At 42.1% G+C, this 19,819-nt stretch overlaps 1 protein-coding gene across 2 annotated transcripts in view; it reads right to left on the reverse strand.

Moving 5' to 3' along the window:
* The window catches only part of SHLD1 (shieldin complex subunit 1), a 49,330-nt gene extending 29,542 nt beyond the window's left edge, over nucleotides 1-19,788 (reverse strand). Inside the window, exons 1-3 of one of the 2 annotated variants that reach the window (XM_026846388.1) lie at nucleotides 19,605-19,788; nucleotides 18,750-18,864; nucleotides 16,126-16,295 (exon numbers count right to left, since the gene is read on the reverse strand). In XM_026846388.1, the coding sequence (XP_026702189.1) occupies nucleotides 16,126-16,288 (163 nt within the window). In that variant the 5' untranslated portion in view covers nucleotides 16,289-16,295; nucleotides 18,750-18,864; nucleotides 19,605-19,788. Of the gene's footprint in view, nucleotides 1-16,125; nucleotides 16,296-18,749; nucleotides 18,865-19,436 lie in introns of both variants that reach the window. The other variant, XM_026846387.1, reaches the window with a different exon arrangement.
* Between the last annotated feature and the right edge of the window lie 31 nt (nucleotides 19,789-19,819).

Genomic DNA, 19,819 nt, shown 5'->3' on the forward strand with positions numbered 1-19,819 from the left:
GGGGATTAAATGTGTGAAGCTCAGGGTTTACTAGAAGCTCTGTAGCATCATTACCTGGGTTCTCTGCCTTGAGTACAGCCACATTTCAAGCCAATGCAGCTATACTGCTTCCCCAAACACCCAAGCCAGCCTGGGTGACCCACACAGCACCATGCTATCAAAGAAATATCCTGGCAGGCTGGCACAGGGTAGCCTCAGCATGGCTTTCCAAGCCAATTTGCCCTTTTTCATTGTTCTGTCCTAGCCAGACATCCTGCATTATTTAAATAGGGATTTTTAAGCCTTTTCACAGATCTTTACCACCCACACTTAAGTGATGCAGCTGACAAGCTGAGACACTAAGACAGGCTCTGCAGACAGCAGGGAAGGGTAATGCTGGTTTTACATAACAAGGTTATCACAAGCATTTCATATTTTGCCACTTGCTGGCTGCTCAACACAGATGTATATGCCTTGGGTCATTTTTACAGTATGTGCACTACAACAAGACTGTTAATACCAAGCTGCAAAGAGCAGCTTTATTATAAAAGAAAGGTGCAAACACCTTGGGAGCCCCACACAAAAGAATCTAACATTGATGAAAAGATGCCATGAACAAGTGTGCAGGTAATAGAAACAGTCACACTCCTTTACAGCTTTCCCCAATTATTACAATTACTTAAGGATTCATGGCATGCATTTTCATTTTTCTTCAAGAAAAAATAAAGTATTTTGTGGAGATGTTTCAGCTGTGCAGCAGTTCTTGCATTCCAAAGTGACTAGAAACATTCAATACACCAGCATGTATCACAGCTGCTATTACTGTATTATTGTATCACTTCATTATAAAAACACATACCCTGGCTTATAGGCCTCATGACTACTTTGTAGCTTCTCCTGTCCAGCTGCTGAGGAAAAATGGAGTTTCACTGAAATTGTCTCCCACAAAAGATGCTTCTCTTCCTTAAAAGAAGAACTAAAAATGGGACAAGACTAACCTGAACACACTACAGCAAGGTCTGCAGGAGCTACAGTCCAACACCTTTGTGTTCTCATTCTCCTCTGTGGTCTTTCCCCCCCATGTAACTCACGTCTGTGAATCTTTTAATGCAAACTTCTTGCATGACTTTAAAGCTAAAAATATATCCTAGAGATTTGCTGTTTTTTTTTTTTTTTAAAAGAAGGAAACCAAACCTTTTTCTCCACAGTAGTAGAGAAAGCGAACTTCTTTCTTTGCCTCTCAATGTTTCAAACATAGAGCACCCACTACTCAGACATACATATTATCCTTGTTTAGACATATACCACTGCAAAAAAGCCCAACACAACTTTTACAGGAACACAGCACTGCAAGAGGGACTTGCTGGATTTCACAGCAGAAAAAAGAGATGAAGGGAACCAGACATTCCCTCTGCTGTGGGGAGGGGGCAGCTCCCAATACAGCACAAGAGTCCTTCTGCTGCACCCAAATTCACTGCTATATCAGGAAAACTAAGGATATTCTCCCAGCCCTCTGCACTTTGCCTGGTGAAATACGTTTTAGATACCTGGATCTAAACAACTTGAACACATTAATTAACAGTCACTTCTCAGCTGTAAGAAGTACAGCTATGGAAGGTTATCTAGGAGTTCAGCATATAAAAACATAACTTGTTTGAAAAAGAGGAGATGGACTGCAGTTAAAATGGTAACCCAAGGTGATGGGTAAAGGGAGAATCCTTCCTATCTCCCACATACACGTAAAATATTCTCTCCATCACTGCCATTGGTATCCATCTTCTCATACCCTAATTAATGATTGTTCCTAGAGCTCTTCAGCTGTGAAATAATGACAAAATTAATCAAAGTCTATTAGCTAGAGATTAAACAACAAAACCCATTTTGCACAGTCTTCCTGGCCTCTCCCTCAACCTCACTGACACTTTAATTTCCTCTTTCCCTTCCCTGAATCATGCACTTTCATTCAACCCCTATCCTTTCTATTGGCACTTCAGCACCCTTTCACAGAGCCACAATACTGCTGAAGGGAACAGAGTCAGGCAATGAAGCAGATGCAGATCTCTGCAAGATCAGCCTGTGCTTTTGATTCTAATCATGTGAAGGAAATGGCTCCTGCTGCTTTCTCAAAGCCAGCACCTGAATGAGAAGCAGGTGGTAAAAACAGTCTCTGGGCAAGATGGAGCCAATGAGGCGAAACAAAGCATTTATCGCTTTTATAAAAATCTAATAGAACTTGAAGAATTTACACTACACCTTTGCACTAAAATAACTGCCATGGGAAATAAGAATCTCTAACCACCACCTCCCTGCCTGTGACAAACTCATGTTGTGGTAGGCCAGACTCCACTGCTCTGGAGCATTCAGTAAATCCCTTGCAGCTATACACAGAAGCATGGAAGAGCACCAAAACCAGTGTGTGAAACTGGTATCATGGGCATCAATACATTTTGGAGTTATGCTCTTGAAGGACTAGACAAGGAATGACATTTACTCACTGAAATACTGTTCTAAGACATGGCTTCCATGATAGCTACCTAGAGACATACCAGATGTAACACAGACCTGTTAACACAGTCTTTCCCTGAAGATTTTGGAGCCCAACTAAAGATGATTTATAGACAAATTCATTTCAGATGGGAGCCCAGTGCAGTGAAGGCAGCCATTCCGAGTGGACCTTTGTTTTACAGGGACTATAACTTCAGTAAGCACTCTCTTCCCTCCAGCAGCACCAGATGACTGCCAACAACCGGCATTTAGGTTGCTCCTGGACAGATCCACCTCTACTGATGACTCCAAGGGGTGAGGAACAGAGATAATGTTTTTGAAAAAGCTAAGTAGGGCTACAAAAAAAAGCTTTGAGCACAGAGGAAACTTTGCACTACATATGCAATAAAAACCTATTTGTGGAATGGGGAAGGTCAGGGAAGCACCCGTTAAGGAGGAACCCAAAGCAAGGATCAGCTTTTCAGCCATGTCTGTACTGTATTTTGCAGCTTTGCAGAGCCAGTAGCATCTGGCTACCCAAAGACACCCCATGCAGACCTGACATCAGTCTGTACCTTGGTCAGTAAGAATTCTTGAGGTCTTCTTGTACTATCTTAGAAATTCTTATTTGTCCCTGTAATATTTGATGGTATTGTGGTGGTTACAAATGATGGCTGAAAGTCTCAGGCTTTGTAGGGTCTGAACTTCTCTATCATTTCTCTGTAAAACACATACTTGAATGGTTCCTGTTCCCAGTCTACAATTTTCCATTTCAAAGGAGTCTACACCTGCACTTCAGAGGATGGGAAATTATTCATAAGAACTCAACAATGTCTTCTCCTCTATTTACAGCATTTAATTCCTTTTTATTTAAACATCTAGCACTCATTAACTAGTCTGGTAAAATAAAGCAGCATTGGCATAAGTATGCACAAAATTGCCTCGCAGGCACCTTAGGAACAATTGCCATAACGACATTACTGAAGTCTGAATTAGATTAGGTCACAGCAGTGGACAAACACTGGTAGTTATGTTGAGAGAAATAAAAGCCCAGGTTCGAATAACAGTTTAGATAAAGATAAGAAAGAAATGGCCCACAGGGACTCTTACACTACAGTCACAAGGCAAGGCAAGATTAAAAGACCCCAGTTCCACCAGCAGGAGACACAGCTCTATCGCAGGTCCTGCTGTCCAGCACTGACACGTGCTGATAGCATGGTGGCTACTGCCAGCAAATGAACTAGGCCCCTCTCATACCAGACGACTGGTAAAAGATTGAGGTCTAAAATAGATATATATTGTTTCCATATGCCACCTATGCACTTTTTAGAGCTTTATGATACTCTATAGTTAACCACCAGTCTGCTGCCACCAGTGTAAAACATTCATAGTCAGTCCAGTAGATGGAGCTTTAAGAAAAGCTACAAATGCATTTGTTGTAATAATGAAATTAGCTATACAGCATCTTTCTGAAAGCAGGTATGAGCTTTTGTGCAGCCTCCTTTTTGAAACAAACGCCAATAATGGTTTGTTAACATGACATTTTATATGGATACAGATTCCCCTCTCGCTCGACATTCAGTAAATCCCTGCACTGGCTACTGAAGTAGAATCACATTTATTTTCTGAACCTGACTCATAGGCCTGTCCGACCTTTTTAAAATCACTAAAACACTGTCTTCACATTTTAGTTTTGCCATTTCAAGTCTAAGCCAAACCCTTACCCTTAAAACCAGAAAGGACCGGAAAACCACCTTGGAAAATACAAGGACTACAAGCACACCAAACATCAAAGGCTGATGCAGAACAAATATTTTCCTGCAAACTGTGCCAGCAAGGTTTTGGAAGTAAAGCCAATAAAACCCATGAAGTTTCATGAAATAAAAAGTCCAGCAGTAACGGTTGATTTAGGGATCATTTAGAAGACTCAGCACACAGCACAAGGCAGGAGGATAGAATTTAGGACTTCTAGTCTTTAATTACAGGCTGACAGAATAAATAATTTTATGCTGTTTTGAGGACCATCTACTGAAAGGTCTGTGTACTTTTTGGGATAAAAAGGACCACATTACCCAGAATCCGCAGCAGGTAGGTGGCTGGATGTGGACAGTGGAGACATGCAAGGGAAAAAAACACCACAAATTAGCACAGAATAGGAGAAAAGGCAGGGAAAGTATGAAACCAAGGAATATTATAAGGGAAGGAAAGAAGAGAACAAAGAATGTGAATAGACTGCAGTGAACAAAAAGACCAGTAAAAGAGCAAAAGACAACTCTGACCTACCTGCAGGGATGCTAGACTTAATATTACTAGGTAGTAAGAGACCTTTCAAGAGAACACCTTTTTGAGACCACTGTACTAGCCCAGACATAGTTCAGTGCCCAGAAAGGAACAACTTCCATTCCTCCAATACAGGTACAAAACTGGGAAGAAAAAAAGAGATAAAAATCTAGCACAACAATGCACAAAGAACTAAAAGCAAGGACAGACTGCTCTGAGTCACTGTTCTGAGCCTTGTCACAGACATTGCACTGTGCATGGTTCTTGTTCCCACAGCTCTAAAAAAATCATTTACAACCTAGAAGGGACACACAGAAGCATAGTCTAAAACCAACCAAAGCTTGGAATGGCTTTTCTTTGAGATAAAAATAAAATACACCAGGTTTCTTTAGCCTGGAAAAACAGAACACAGAGAATGTGTAAATTGTCTGTAAGACCACGAATGGCTTGGAGAAAGAAACAGTGGTGATGATACACTGGTTCTGATCCTGAAGGAACCCAGGAGATTAATGGCATCAAAGGAAGCAAAAGATGCAAAACAAAGTCAGTGGTTCTCCATAGTCCCACTCCCACTTTGAGAGAGAGAGAGGTCCAAAAGCAGTTAGACAAATTCCTGGCAGGATTATTCATCAAGAGCTAGTGACACAGTGATATGCCATCTGTGGCTCCTAAACAAGAAGTCCTGGAAGCTAAAGACTTGCAGAAATTGGATCACTTCTTTTTGTACTGCTCTTAAATATCACTGTTATCTAGTGCTGAAGACAAGTTACTACTCAAGCAATCTTCACTCTGACCCACTCTGGGCATTCTCATACTACCCTATCCTGCATTTTCTTCTTTGGAGATGCTTCCTGTTGTACTGTGTGTCAGTTACAAGTGACAAAACCACTTAAATCCAAAGTTCATTTCTGTGAGGCCCTGTCAATCAGACTCTGACACCTCATGTCTTCTGGCAAGGTGGCTTCCTTATTTGCAAATAAGGAATCTGAAGCATTTAAGAGAAACCTCCACAAAGTGAATGGTGTCTTAAAAAATAAAATAATCTGACACATGTTTGCACACAGGAGAACAAAACCTTGCTAAAAGTCTTTTAGCAATGTAAGGTATGCAGCAGCATACATTCAGTTAGTAAGCCTCGCTATATGTAAGCACATTTGGCAACTCAGTATCTAGGCTCTAGATCATATAATGCACCACAGCAACTCTGCAACATCTTCACAACATACGGACTTTACATTTAAAATGGAAAATAACCTAACAAGTTATGAGCTACCTCAGAAACACATCTTGTTCTCAGTGGTGAACAGGATGAATGTGTTCTCTGATTCATGGCTTAACGGTTTCATTGGGAGTATTTACTGTTCTTCAATCTGAACCTTGTTTCACCTTCTCTGACCAAACACGCTCTAAATAAACTTCCTCCAAAAGTTTAAAACAACAGGTTCTTTGTAGCTGGGTCAGACATGTACAAGGTGCTGCTGGCCTTTATTATCCCAGAAGGCAGGTAGAGACTTCACTGTCCTCTGTATAGCAGGTAGCTGTGGAGCATAGTGTTGGTTGCTGCCCCATGGAGCTCATCAAGCTTGCAAGTGAGATGCACTGAGGCCACAGGTACAGAAAGAAGAAGCCACAGCAGTGAAGAGCCATACCCCAGATGACAGAGCAGACCAGCGGCAGTCAGTGCGACTGATTTGACAGGAAAAGGACTGTAAGAATGTGGGATAAGAGCAGAATTTGGCTTTGAATAAATACATTCAGTCTGCAATGTGTGGTGTATTTGCTTGCCTCAACTCATTAACTGGTAGAGAAATCCTATGTATATAATTACCCTTTAAATACATGACATTATCTTTGAAGAATGGTGATTTCAGGAAAAGAAGATGACTACCACTGGGAAGTCTGGCTCAGATCACAGATCTAATCAGTTCTTTGCTATTACATTCACCTGAACTATGTCCTGGGTAAGAAACTGGCAAATCTTAAGCTGTATGCACCTTCAGCCTCAAGGTTTCCCACCCTCCCTATGAGAACTTAGCATTAAATACTAGAAAGCAGATATGTTTTGCTAGCTTGAAGAAATGTATGAATGCAATGCACAGAAAGTTTTCAGTCCTGCAGGGAGCTCAGCAGCCAACTCCCTGGACAGTCAGGGGAAGCACAGTCACTCAGCTCTTTGCAAGGCTGTGCTCTACAGACCCCAACCAGTATTAGCTGGCATCAGCAGGGAGCTCTGTGAAAGTTACCATCCAGTACTAGAAACAAAAACCTCATCTCTGTCATGTTTATTAGAGCTAGAGAAGCTCTAAATCCAGCACCATAAGCACATGCATATATATATACTGTGCAGGTTTAAGACCTGCTGGGACCAGAGAGCACTTTGCTGTTGCCCTTCCCCCACCCGCAGCCGGTCGGGCTGGAAGTTAAACACAGACCCCGGGCTTAAATAAGAAGAAATTTAATACAACAGTGTGATAAAACAATCTGAATAGCAGCAGTAGCAATGATAACAACAATAAACAGCAATAACAGTGAACAAGACAAAAGATATACCGAGAAATACCACAAAATGGTCAAGGAGCAAGCCCGCCGCATGTGTCGCAACCCCCAAAACCAAAAGCGAAAGTAAAAGGGCTCCACCCCTGGACCTGACATCAGCATGGTATGAATAACCCGGCTGGAGATCCCTTCCCCCTCTCTCTTTGCTGGGGAAAACTTGACACTATCCTAGTTGAACCAGGACAATATATATATCACCAAAAAGAACCCCCAAACCAGTACCCCCAACACCTTCCACAGATATTTAGTCTGTTGCACTTACTAATAAAAGGTGACTTATTAAGCAATGTCAATTTGTTACAGGTTAGGCCCACTCCTAAAGCTACTGTGCAGATGAAGCACTACCTCTACAGTAGTCATGCAGTAGTTCTCACTAAAAGGCTACAGCATCCAGTTACAGATTTGATAGGCAACTGCTTGGTTGTGGGTGCGTATGCCTGGTTGCGAACCGTCTGCGTCACTGACAATGTAAAAGTGTCATCAGCATTCAAATTAGAAGACTAACAATGTCTAAATTAATGACGCACTTGCGTTAGAAGACTAACCGCGTCTAGATTAACGACGGCTAAAAGTGAAAGTATTTTTGCTCATTAGGGAAGAAACAGATAAGAAAGGAATCTGTAGAATAACAAAGCAGAAATTTATCTACCAGTTGTGCACGCTTAGTAGCGCTTGTTGAAAGTGCTGAGAGGAACAAGTTTTTGAAATGAGCATGTGCCAGAGCAACACACAGATCTGCTGTCACAAGAATATATAAAGACTTGTTTTTCTAATAAACATCGGAGCTTGACTGTTAACCATATCAGTGTATGTCTTGTCTCACAGCCACGTCCTGCAACTAAGGGGGTTCCTGCTACACTTGGGACTGGCTTTAAGGAGGAAACAAAGCTCCCACCAACATGTAGAACCACTTCGAAACATTTAGAAACTTAGAACATCTAGAACAATTTAGAAACCACTTCACTGCTTAAAGTTTGATGGGAGAATCCCAAAATCAACCTATTCTGTTTCTGCCTCTACATAAAGAGACTGGCAGGGGTTTAATTAGCCCATACACTCAACTGAAAACAATGAATGAAAGAAAACGACAGTGATGGTCCCTCAAAGTCACCCTCAAATATACAATTACAAGTTCTGTATTGTGCCAGCACTTTGGAAGGATTCGGGGATAACATGCAAAATTATTATGCTCCTTTCCACGTTGAAAGGCTTCGTAATTGAATTGGTGGATACAACTGTTACTGATTTTATTATCAACTGAAATTAAATTGTGCTTGATTTTAATATAAGTATAGAATTAAGAGATATTTTAGTAAAAAACATTTATTTTACATTTATTGTATTTTGAATCTAGCAACTGACTGCTACTCTAAAATTCCCTGTACAGCCCTGTACCAAGGCTGAAGGGATTGGTCATAATTGTTTAGTAGGAATGGTTAGAGCCTAGGTAACAAAACATGAGGTGATTTGTAAACTGATTTATAATACATACATAGGACTAGAAGAATGCAAGTAGTTGTCAAGGTCCAGGATTAATGGGAACTGAGGGAAGTAACTGTAACAGCTTGCAGGTACCTGCCAAGAAAACTGCGTCCTTAAGCAAAAGGTAATTCCGGCAGGGGGAGATTGTGACCACCGACTCATGGACCACCTACACACATTACACCCCAGACCCATTTCTAGACATTTCTATCCTTTACTACGCAGAATCGGAAATAGGAGGAGAATATGTTAATGATTTCTTGGAAGTTGTATGTTTATGTATGGTACTTAATGAATACGTATGAGTAAGTTCTATATAAGGTGTATGATTCTGGTGCCTGGCACATGTTGTTGGTGAGAGCACTCCCCTACACGTCTGGCCGTCAATAAAGAAGTGTCTGCTTATCTACATCACATTGGTGTTGATAAGTTTTTATCCCAGTTTTCAGTGACACAACCAAAACTGTGTGCCTAAATGGGAGTGAGCCTACCAAATCCTCTTTTTCTGGGAAAAAAATATGAAACAGGTAGTAGAAGGAAAGTCACTCTGAGCAGAAGATACAACTCCAAACAAGTCAATTACAAAACCGCATACTACAGCACACAGTCGTTCCCCAGCACCTTCGACACAAATTCCCAAGCTCTCCTTTAGCACAGCAGTGCAGAAACCAATCAGACAACTTCAGTGTGTAAGCGCAACTACTTGTCTTTGTTACTGAAGCATTTCCTTTGGACTTGATTTCTAATTATTAATGGTTTAGTACAAACTGTTCATTTTCACAGAACATAGAGCTACTCTGAAGCATTAAACTCTAAAAGGCAAGTCACATGTCTCAGTTTTTTCCTTACTAAGTATAGTGCTTTAATTCCCCTTAAAATAGGATTAGTTTTCTTTCTCAAATTGTGATGAATAAAGTACTGCCTTTTTCTCTTCCACAATTTATTTTTGGCTGGATGCTTTATGTAACACATTCCTGAAAAATTAATTTACAAAAGATGTAAGACTTTCAGCAACTCAGTGGTGCTGAGTGCTTTATTCTTTGTGTTGTGTGGTTTTCCTGTATTCCTTTTATGTAAGATATCATGAATTCCACTTTGCAGCTTAATTCAATATTTGACAAAAGTGGGCCACAAGAGATGCTTGGAACATTAAGACTGCCAAACTTACCAGAGCCATATAGTCACCTAACCCAAGGGCCCACCCATGACTTCAGTGGAGCTCCATAAATTCAAGTCCATGGAGCATCTGCCCCACTGGATTACAACATCTCTACAAAATTATTAAGATTTGAAAAATTGCTCCTTTTTTGTTTCCTCTTAAGAAGACTAGATTATTAAGACAAATCTAGCATATTGTTCATATTTGAGAGTGTACTTGGTTAAAAATCATGAATAAAAACCCAAAACACTTTCACTTGAAAACAGGTACTTTTTTGCTTTTGATAAGCTGAACAAATCACCTGCCTTGACAAATAACTGGGTGTTTATACCAGTATTAGGGATAAAAGAGCAAGCTGCTAAAACCAGAACTTTTGAAAAGACTGAAAAAAATGAGAGTTGCACCCAAGAGAAACATGATATGACCAAGCTTTAAAGACTCTTCATTTCCATAACAAAAATCAGATCCCAGCAGGGCTGTAATTGTAACAGAAAGAAGTAGGAAAGCTATTCCTAGACAAAAACAAATACTTCACCAACAAGCAACATTAGCCACCTTATGGCAAGATCTGTGCAGTAAACAGTGAGCAGCCAACACTCCTCAGAAGTATTCCCACATCAGTCTTGGGGACTTTTTAGCATCATTTCTCAACAGCAGTAAACTGACACAGGACTGAGCTCAGTACCATGACATACATCCCCACCACCATCTGAAAAAAACAAAATAAAAATCAGCAGTCCTCTTAAGTTCCAAGCATGCAAAGCTGGTGGCATCAGAAATGGGTAACACTGCTCACTAGAGGGCAGCAGGAAACAAACTAAACCCAGTTAAAATCCATTAGTTCCCAAAATAGGGATCATGATCTTCATCAAGGCCAAGGCAGTTACAAACAGGTCGTCTGCCTTAAAAAAAACAACTAACTTTGACGGTGTTTGAGATCACAGTTCAAACTGAAGTGGGTTTGCAGTGGGACCTAGCATGTTAACTTCTGCAAAGGAGACTCATGTTCAGAACAGCACAAAGCACCCTTGTAGAGCACCATCCCCTTAACCTTCACATCAAGCCAAAAAGTAAAATATTCTTAAGGTGACCTGTATCTTTCTGGTAAAGAGAAACTATCAGAAGCTTTTGTACCTAAACATGGCAGCCCAGAGTGCAAGTACAAGTCCTTTTTAGCTCAGCTTTGGCTCGGTCTAAAAGTGCTTTAAAGTATCCTGCTTTTTTTCAGTTTACAAAGTTGCACACACCTCTTAAATGAGACTATAGGTAAAGGTCTTTAGCCTTCAGGTTGTCTTCAGCATGGCCAGACAAAATGGCATTTTGGAAATTCTGCAATTTATGGTAGCAGCAGTGGCTCATACAGACAAGCTGCAATTTCTATACCAAATAATGAATTAATACACTGAATTCTGGGCTGAACTGAATCTCCAAGCACCCATCAAGTGATAGCCTGGAAAGGTTGCTGCTGACATGGCAAGTACAGCCTGCTCCCTTCATTTTCAGCTTCTACGTCAGCACTTGTGTACAACTCCCACACAGAAAAAGCACAAACCATGCCAGACTTCTTCAGGAAACACAAACCACTTCTGCTAAAGAGATTAAGCAACTCTTGACAGGCAAGTGAACATGGGAAACGGGAGAGAGCATTTAAGGACAAGTCAGAACACATGCACTAATATTAGCATGACTCCTCAGTTGCTAATAAAGACATAGCTACCCGTAGCAAAACTAAGCATGTAAATTCACTGGGTCTGTGTAGCACAGCTGTGTTACAGGTTAGAAATCCCTGCTTTGTTTTACATACATGCTTGGTTGACTAAAAAAACAGAATGCAACTGGAACAGTCCAAAAATCGTGATGGCTTTTATTTTTAGACTAAGATAATCTTGTGATCAGGTGTCCTCTTGATTCAAGCAGCAACTACAGCAGCAGTGCCACGATCCAGACTCACTGATCTGCCTGGAGCCAGGGAGCTTCCAGTGAAATGTTTCTCCTCTCCTCCGTTTCCCCCAAGCTCTCATGACTTGTTCCAAACAGACTGCTTTTGAAGGAAGCCTACACAAACCATGACTGAAGGCAGAAGGGGCTGAGCACTACCCATGCTTCAGACAGGCAGTCTCCCAAGCTGCCACCAGCTAAGCCCCCACACACTGCCTCCAAGCTTGGTAGAATCACTCCAGGGCTGCACTGCAGACCCAGCCCTGTCAGACCATGGAGCATGGGCAGAGCCCAGAACCCTCCCTGCACCCATCTGTAGAGCACATCTATAGTCTATTCTCTAACTAACCCTTTTTTTAGACTTCAATTCTTCCAGGCAAAGACTATGTTTCCACTGTCCCTGGTATGCTCTGGTGCCCTAGAACAAGGAACATTGCCAGTGACTTATTTCACCGGAAGCAACCTTAATGAACTGCCTCTCAAATATTAATCCAAATACTTTAGGGCTTCCCCAGACACACACCTGAGTGCTGCCAAGTAAGAACTTTTACTGTCAACTTTTCTTAATCCAGAGGAAGAATAAAGTGGTGCTGCAGCACTATGTGACTGAGTGATGCAGATCAGAAACACTAGAAACCACTTTTTAAAAATTATTTTCCAGTATGGGTGGGGGGAAAAAAAGGAAGCATACTGAAAGGTTCACTGATCCAATTTAATTTTCTCAGTCTATCACCACTTAAACACTTGAATTCACTATAACAATAAGCTAAAAGTATGCATGCTTGTTACAAGAGGAGAACCCTCCTCCTGCACAAATCATAAACATACGTTATTTATACATAACTTAGACATGTAGTAGTATTTCCACAGGACTTCTGTTTTCTTGCTTCGGGATGTCTGCTTTCAGAAGGCCCCGTTTCCATGGCTAATGGGTACTATCTTCTGCTATTACAAGTGATGGGTCTCTCTAGACTCGTAAGGCCTAGTGACTCAGGCACTAGGAATACTTCCACATCCATTTCTGACTCTCAAGGCTCACAGGGCATGGTATTTTAGTCAGTCTCTGTTCAGTTTGTGTGACAGATGTCAAAAAACACAGCCTGTCTTGTCAGTCTGCTTCTTCCCTAAGGAAGCTGTCACATTCCCAGAGTCCTAATGGCCTTTTGGAAATGCTTTTGAATCACTAAGGAAGATCCTCACCCCTAATAAAAATCTTTCAAGTTTGATGAGAAGACTCATCATTCATCCTGCCCACAGGCCATGATGCAATCTTCTGGTCATACTGTGGCGTGCAAGCTATAGCCACCCCCACTCTCTTAATTTATCTTGTGTCACAGCAGCATGAGAAAATAAACATCTACAGCACATCTCATGAGAAAATAAACAAGCACAAGACCTTCCTTTCCCAAGAGACGTGTCTGTCCCAGAACTTGCTTGTCCTGACACAGACAGAGTGTGTTTAAAACCATCCTCCTGGAATTTCTGCCACACTGACCAAACTCAATGGCTTTGAAAGCTGAAGTGTCAACAAAAGAGATCTGATGCTGTTATAAGGAGAAAGGAACTGAGATGTTAAGAGCATGAATTAGGTCCAATGTGATACTTGGCTACTGCCAGAAGCACAGGGTAGGGAACCATTTTACAGCATGCATCCCACAGCTTTGCCAAGTGGTTTGAGTTGTAAGGGGTCTCTAAAACAAGTGGTAAAGTAGAGGGTTCATAGGCCTAATCTGCCCTACCCAGCACCCCTGGAATCCTCACTGACCTCAGGGGGCAGGAACTGGCCTCTCAGCATACCTTGTACTCATACCTTGTACTGAGCTTCAGCTACATATTCCACTCATGCACTGTGAATGATTTGCCCAACACTGTCATTTGGGTTTAGAGCTGCCTATCTTCATTTCCACACACGTGACTGGCACTATGCCTCAGACCAGTTGTAGGACTGCTAAGTGGTCATGCAGTTATTCTGTGCATCCCATTCATCAGAGCAATCATGTCCACTTGCCCCAAGCCACACTAAATTGTCTTTAAGCAACTAAGCCACCTTACACACATTGCAGAAACTGCCTCACAGCTCCCAGAATTTCATCATACCTGTGACTTGGGCTTGTGAAATCTGAATAGAGAAATGCTTTCTGGCTTGTCTTACTGTTAGAGGAACTTCCCCATCCTCCTCTCCCAGAGCAGCAGAAAAGGCTTGCTCAGGACATTCCTTGTAGTGGTGGTCACGACTTATGCACAAATAATAAAGCAAAACCTCAAACCAGACACACTATTCCTCTAATGCAATATGGACCATGGAATGTGATACGTATGATGGTTTAAAGTAGAGGTTACAGTAGAAGATTTCCATCATGAGTAACGTAAGACATGCGACTTTCTGATCTGCATAGGAAAACCAAAGGAAGGACTGGTATCTACTGTTTGCAGATTTTATTACAGTTCTAGATGTGCCACAATGAGATGAAAACAACTGCATGGGCAAGCAGTCAACATCAACAAAACTAGATTAGTTGGTAGATCTTGCTGCTTCCCTGTTTAACATGCAAAAAGTGAAATTCCCACTGAAAAAACTCACCTCTTGAACTCCAAGCTAACTTCTTGGAACTAGGCCAAAGTAAACCACCAGAAGAAGAAGAGACAAACTCTACATTTATACTACTTAGGACTCCGAAGCAACCAGAAATGTTATCGGTGATGTTTCACCTACTCAGGTACCTTGACAAATCACCTCCATACATTATTTGCTGAGCAGATTCTATTTCCCCCCCCCATTGTTACTGATTTTATTATCAACTGAAATTAAATTGTGCTTGATTTTAATATAAGTATAGAATTAAGAGATATTTTAGTAAAAATCATTTTACATTTATTGTATTTTGAATCTAGCAACTGACTGCTACTCTAAAATCCCCTGTACAGCCCCATACCATGGCCGAAGGGATTGGTCATAATTGTTTAGTAGGAACGGTTAGAACCTAGATAACAAAACATGAGGTGATTTGTAAACTGATTTATAATACATACATAGGACTAGAAGAATGCAAGTAGTTGTCAAGGTCCAGGATTAATGGGAACTGAGGGAAGTAACTGTAACAGCTTGCAAGTACTTGCCAAGAAAACTGTGTCCTTAAGCAAAAGGTAATTCCGGCAGGGGGAGATCGCGACCACCGACTCATGGATCACTTACTCACATTACACCCTAGACCCATTTCTAGACATTTCTAACCTTTACTACGCAGAATCGGAAATAGGAGAATATGTTAATGATTTCTTGGAAGTTGTATGTTTATGTATAGTACTTAATGAATACGTATGAGTAAGTTCTATATAAGGTGTATGATTCTGGTGCCTTGCACATGTTGTTGGTGAGAGCACTCCCCTACACGTCCAGCTGTCAATAAAGAAGTGTCTGTTTATCTACATCACATTGGTGTTGATAAGTTTTTATCCCGGTTTTCGATGACAACAATATTAGATATAATTACTACATCCTTCAGCCCAGCCAGTATGAATATATGGCAAGCGTCACTGCGCCAGCGCATTTTGATTTCCCGCTTCTTGCCATATATGCACACTGACTGGGTTGACAGGTATAGTAATCAGAATGTGCCAGCTACCCCTTGATCTCCTCAGATACACCATTACTCCTAGGAATCTGGAGTAGTGGCTGACCTAAAATGCTACTTCTGCAGGAATCAGTCCTCTTTCAAGTGAGGAAACTGCTGTCTCCCAAGAGTTGAACGGAAGCAGTTCTCATCACTCTCATGTCATTAGCACAAGCAAACATTCATTGTTATAATTTTAAAGTAACAAGCTACAGAGGCTGAGATCATGACTGGAAGATACGTGATAAGCACATGAAGAACGTAAGGAAAAGTTTAAAAATATTTGTTACTGACTATGGTAATTTCAGACAATGTTTCCTACTGATGTCTGGAGGATTGCTCTGTGTGTTAGTTGAAGTAACTCTCCTGAGAATACACTAAATATGAAGAAACAGTGTTGTCAAAACACTAGCATCTGATAGTATCCTCTGAACTCCTCTCCTGCACCTCACCAACCTACAGTTCACACTGTATCTGTCAAGCTGGAACAGACTGCATGTAGTTCTGGTAAAGTGCATTTTAAGACAAAACAGATGTACCAGTATCAAACTGCAGCTACTGAGTCAAATGACACACTGCCTAAATAGACAATGCACTGGCTAAAGAGAGAGCATGTGGAGAGGCAGAAACTGTTACCTGTGGGCGGAAAGGGAAAAGAATCCACAGAACGAAAAAACTCCTCACTGTTTTCAGAGCTGTGTGGAGGCAGAAAGCGCTCTGCTAGGTCACAAACAGAAGGCAGATCCAATAAGCTGCTCTCCTCCAAGTGATGACTTGGTGACATCTCTTTTCCTTCCATGGTCCCACTGCAGAGACACAAATGTGACTGAGCTGGGGTTTTAGAGCATGAAAATCTAAGCAGAAGTCAACACAAATGATCTGGCATTTTTTAACTGCTTTACAAGTTGAGAGAAGCCATTCTAGTGTATTCATACTTCTTTTAAGAAAATAAGAGCAAATTTAAAGATACAAAGGAAGAACAGCAAAACCCACAAACAGCCTTCAGCCCAAAGCAGGATAACTAGGAGTCCACAGCAAACCTGGCTTTTTTAGAGACACCCCAGATTCAGAAAGTTATGGAGTATATTCCCTTCAGGGTATAGTACACATGCAATTTAAAAGGAAATATGTTCTTACAGGGTCTTTTTCTACTGATGCTTTTAGAAGTCACAAGCTAAACCTATCCCTCTTGGCTCTGTTCACGAAGTTCATCGTGCTTACTAGCAGAAGGGAAGACCATCTTAAAACTTGGTAGTCTCAGGGAGATGACAAGGATTTCCTGGTGTGGAGACACTAGGGCAGCTGTGTTGTACTCCCTGTGAACAGCACTTTGGAAAGCTGCAGTTGAAGCATCCCCATATCCCAACACCATTCTCTTGAGCTCCCTCAACCAGTCCACCACCACAGAGGGCAGGAATACACAGCTGGGTGGAGAACCAGACAGGGCTGGTGCCACCCAGCTCCACGTCAAAGACCACAGTGGCAAAGGCACTGTCAAGGCAACTCTTTTGGAGAGGATGAAATGAAGTGTTCCAGTCAAGCAGCTTCAAGCACAGCCACACAAGTGTCTCAGGCAGGAGAGGAGTGCAAAGCAAAAACTTGGTGGGCAGGAGCTCACAGAATGACAGAGAGAGCAAGTACAAATCCTTGGGCCAAAGCATGATTAGCAATAACTTGGTAAGGTGGAGCTCTAAAGGCAAGATATCTGCAGAAGAGCCCCAAACACCCTCAGTTTCCATCTGATACCTCAGCCACTAGCCTTTGGTCACCCTGCAGAACTCCTTGTGAGGCAACTGAGACTTTCCACTAACAGTAAAGGCTCTGAGCAGAGCACTGTTGTACTCCAGCTCACACCTCTAACAAATAGAGCAGGAATTGACCCAGTCCTTACTGCAAGGTCTTACAGCAGAGGGATTTCCAGGCAGGAGCTTCACTTAAACACCCATTGAGCACTGATGATGAGATTGAGTGGGGTAAACGTGAGCCGACATTGTGGTTTTCTGCCATCACTCAAGTAACAGATGAAGCTTAATGTAAAACATGGACCGAACAAGTCTCACAAAATGTGAATTTAGTTCCCAGCTCTTACAGAGACTCCAGGAAGATTTTGTGCAAATTTCTTCCTTCATCTGTTTTGTCTACTTGTATGCAATTTTAAAAAGCAGATTGTGGCTATCCACGCTGCCCCCTCCACCAGCTGTATTCTGCTATTTTGGTAAAGTTTTAGGATAGAGGAACCAGATACAGTGGCTTGGCAAGAGCTTGGGACCCTGCAGGCTCACATTTATTTCCTCTTCTATAAAACGAAGAAGGCAACACACTCTTATCTCAAGGGTATCATCAGTAAGGAATGTTACAGCCCCAGGGGCCAAAGAAATCCCTAGAAGGGGTTACTACTGGAAAATGAAGTAAATACCTCCATGTAGATTTATTTTTAAAAAACCCACACCGTTCCTTAGGTGCTTCTGTGTTGAGTAAACTTGTAGCCAAGATGTACCTCTGACCTTTGCAAAATGCCAACTAACTTGCTATAACAAACAGGGTGGAGATGTTGGCTGTGATATGGCAGAAGACCAGCTGCCTTGCCTTGGAGGGACAAGCAAGGTCGATGGATTCACAGAAAGTTTCCAGGAAAAACAAAACTGAAGGTTAAAAACAAAACAAAGTACACAACCCTCTGACGCCTAACAAAGGGAAGCTTCTCCTCCATTGGTCATCACATCCCAAAACACAGACGAGACTATCTGTGCATAAGGAACACAGAGAAGGAGAAACTTTGCTCAAATACTGTTTTCATTATTGTGCTACTTTTTAAGTACACGAATATTTTAGAGAACAAAACTGCCTACTTCAGTTCTAGAACCCACACTAAAAACCCAACCGATCCTATCCCTTCAAGGTCAAGTGGGAAATTATAGCAAGAGGAGCTACTGGTGTGATACCACAGCAACTTAAGGCTGTCACTAATGTGGGCTTCTGTGATCCTGGCCATCTCTGCCAGCTGCCTTTGCCAGCCTCCTTCCTTATATTGCCACAACAGGGCTACCACCACGTGCTGCCATGTGATGATCAGGTTCAGATAAAATAAATCACCTTTAAAAAAAATAAAAGTTTTCCCTTGGATCAGCTCCCTCTAGTCCTCCTAAGCAAAGTATATAGCAGTCCTATTCCCAAAACTGATGCTGAGACTTGTTTGTGAGGATAAGCAAGACCCTCAACTCAGCCCTGGGACTTCAGGCATGTGAAAGAGACAGTATTACCTGGGAACAGCACTGAGGCGGAAGCAGTCCTCTTGGACAAAGTCTGGGAGCAATTAGTCTGCTACTGCTTCAGGATCCCCTCCTTCTTCCTTCACGGTTTGTCAATCCCAGCTTGCTGGAATTAAACAAACAGGTCAGTTACATGTTTTGCATCAGCTGATCAAGCTGATGTATGGTGTGGCCTTTCAAAGCACATATGCCTATGTCAACAGTCAGTCATCACATACACCACTGTTTCTCGGGTTTCCCACAGAGGAAAGTTTTTTCTAGGAATCAGAAACAACACATCTATTAATGCCCTTGAGTCTTTCAACAGCAATGGAGACCTCCTAAAAAGGGGTCAGCACACTCCAGAAATAAAGCCAAGATTTTCTTTACAAGAAGCTGCCAGATGGGCTGTTTATTTAAAACCCTAAAGCAGAGAAGCAAATTCCAGCTGGCATCCTTCCCTCCCTCATGTGGAAGAGCAGGTATTCCTCCAACAGGTTTATCTAGTAGTGCTTTGACACCAACACTGATAGGCTATGCTGTGTCAAACCTCGACCAGGAAATGCACTTTTAAGAGGGCCAGCGCGTGGAGCAAGCCACAGGCCCACGAAACCAAAAATCCTGTTTCCCACCCTTTGACATTACCTCATTACTTTAACTGAGCAACCTGTGGAGCTGCTCAGTACAAACATAACATACTTTCTGGAGGGAAACTGGATTTTCCTCCAGGCCACCCTTGACCAGCGGCACTGCGCCAATACCATGAATTGCCCAAATCCACGCTGCCAGTCCTGTGCCAACACGCTGGGTCAACAGCACACCATGGGGTGTGCACTGGGCTCGGTGGGTGTGAGGCGCTGGCCTTACCAGTTGCCCTGCTCAGCTGGATTTGGGGGACGAAGCAGAGGGCGTTCTCTTCCTCCCAGTCTCTTTTCTTTCCCCCTTTCCTGCAGGCAGAGACAGGCATTATTTCAAAAAACGCTTCCTTGGCAGCGAAGGGAAACAAGAGCAACACAGGGCAGCCTCCCCACCGGGCTGGTGTAAGCCAGCCCCCCCCCCCCCGGGAAATAGGATACAAACCA

This window comes from Athene cunicularia (assembly GCF_003259725.1).
Source record: "Athene cunicularia isolate RWA chromosome 3 unlocalized genomic scaffold, athCun1 chr3_part1, whole genome shotgun sequence".
Classification (NCBI taxonomy): Eukaryota; Metazoa; Chordata; class Aves; order Strigiformes; family Strigidae; genus Athene; species Athene cunicularia.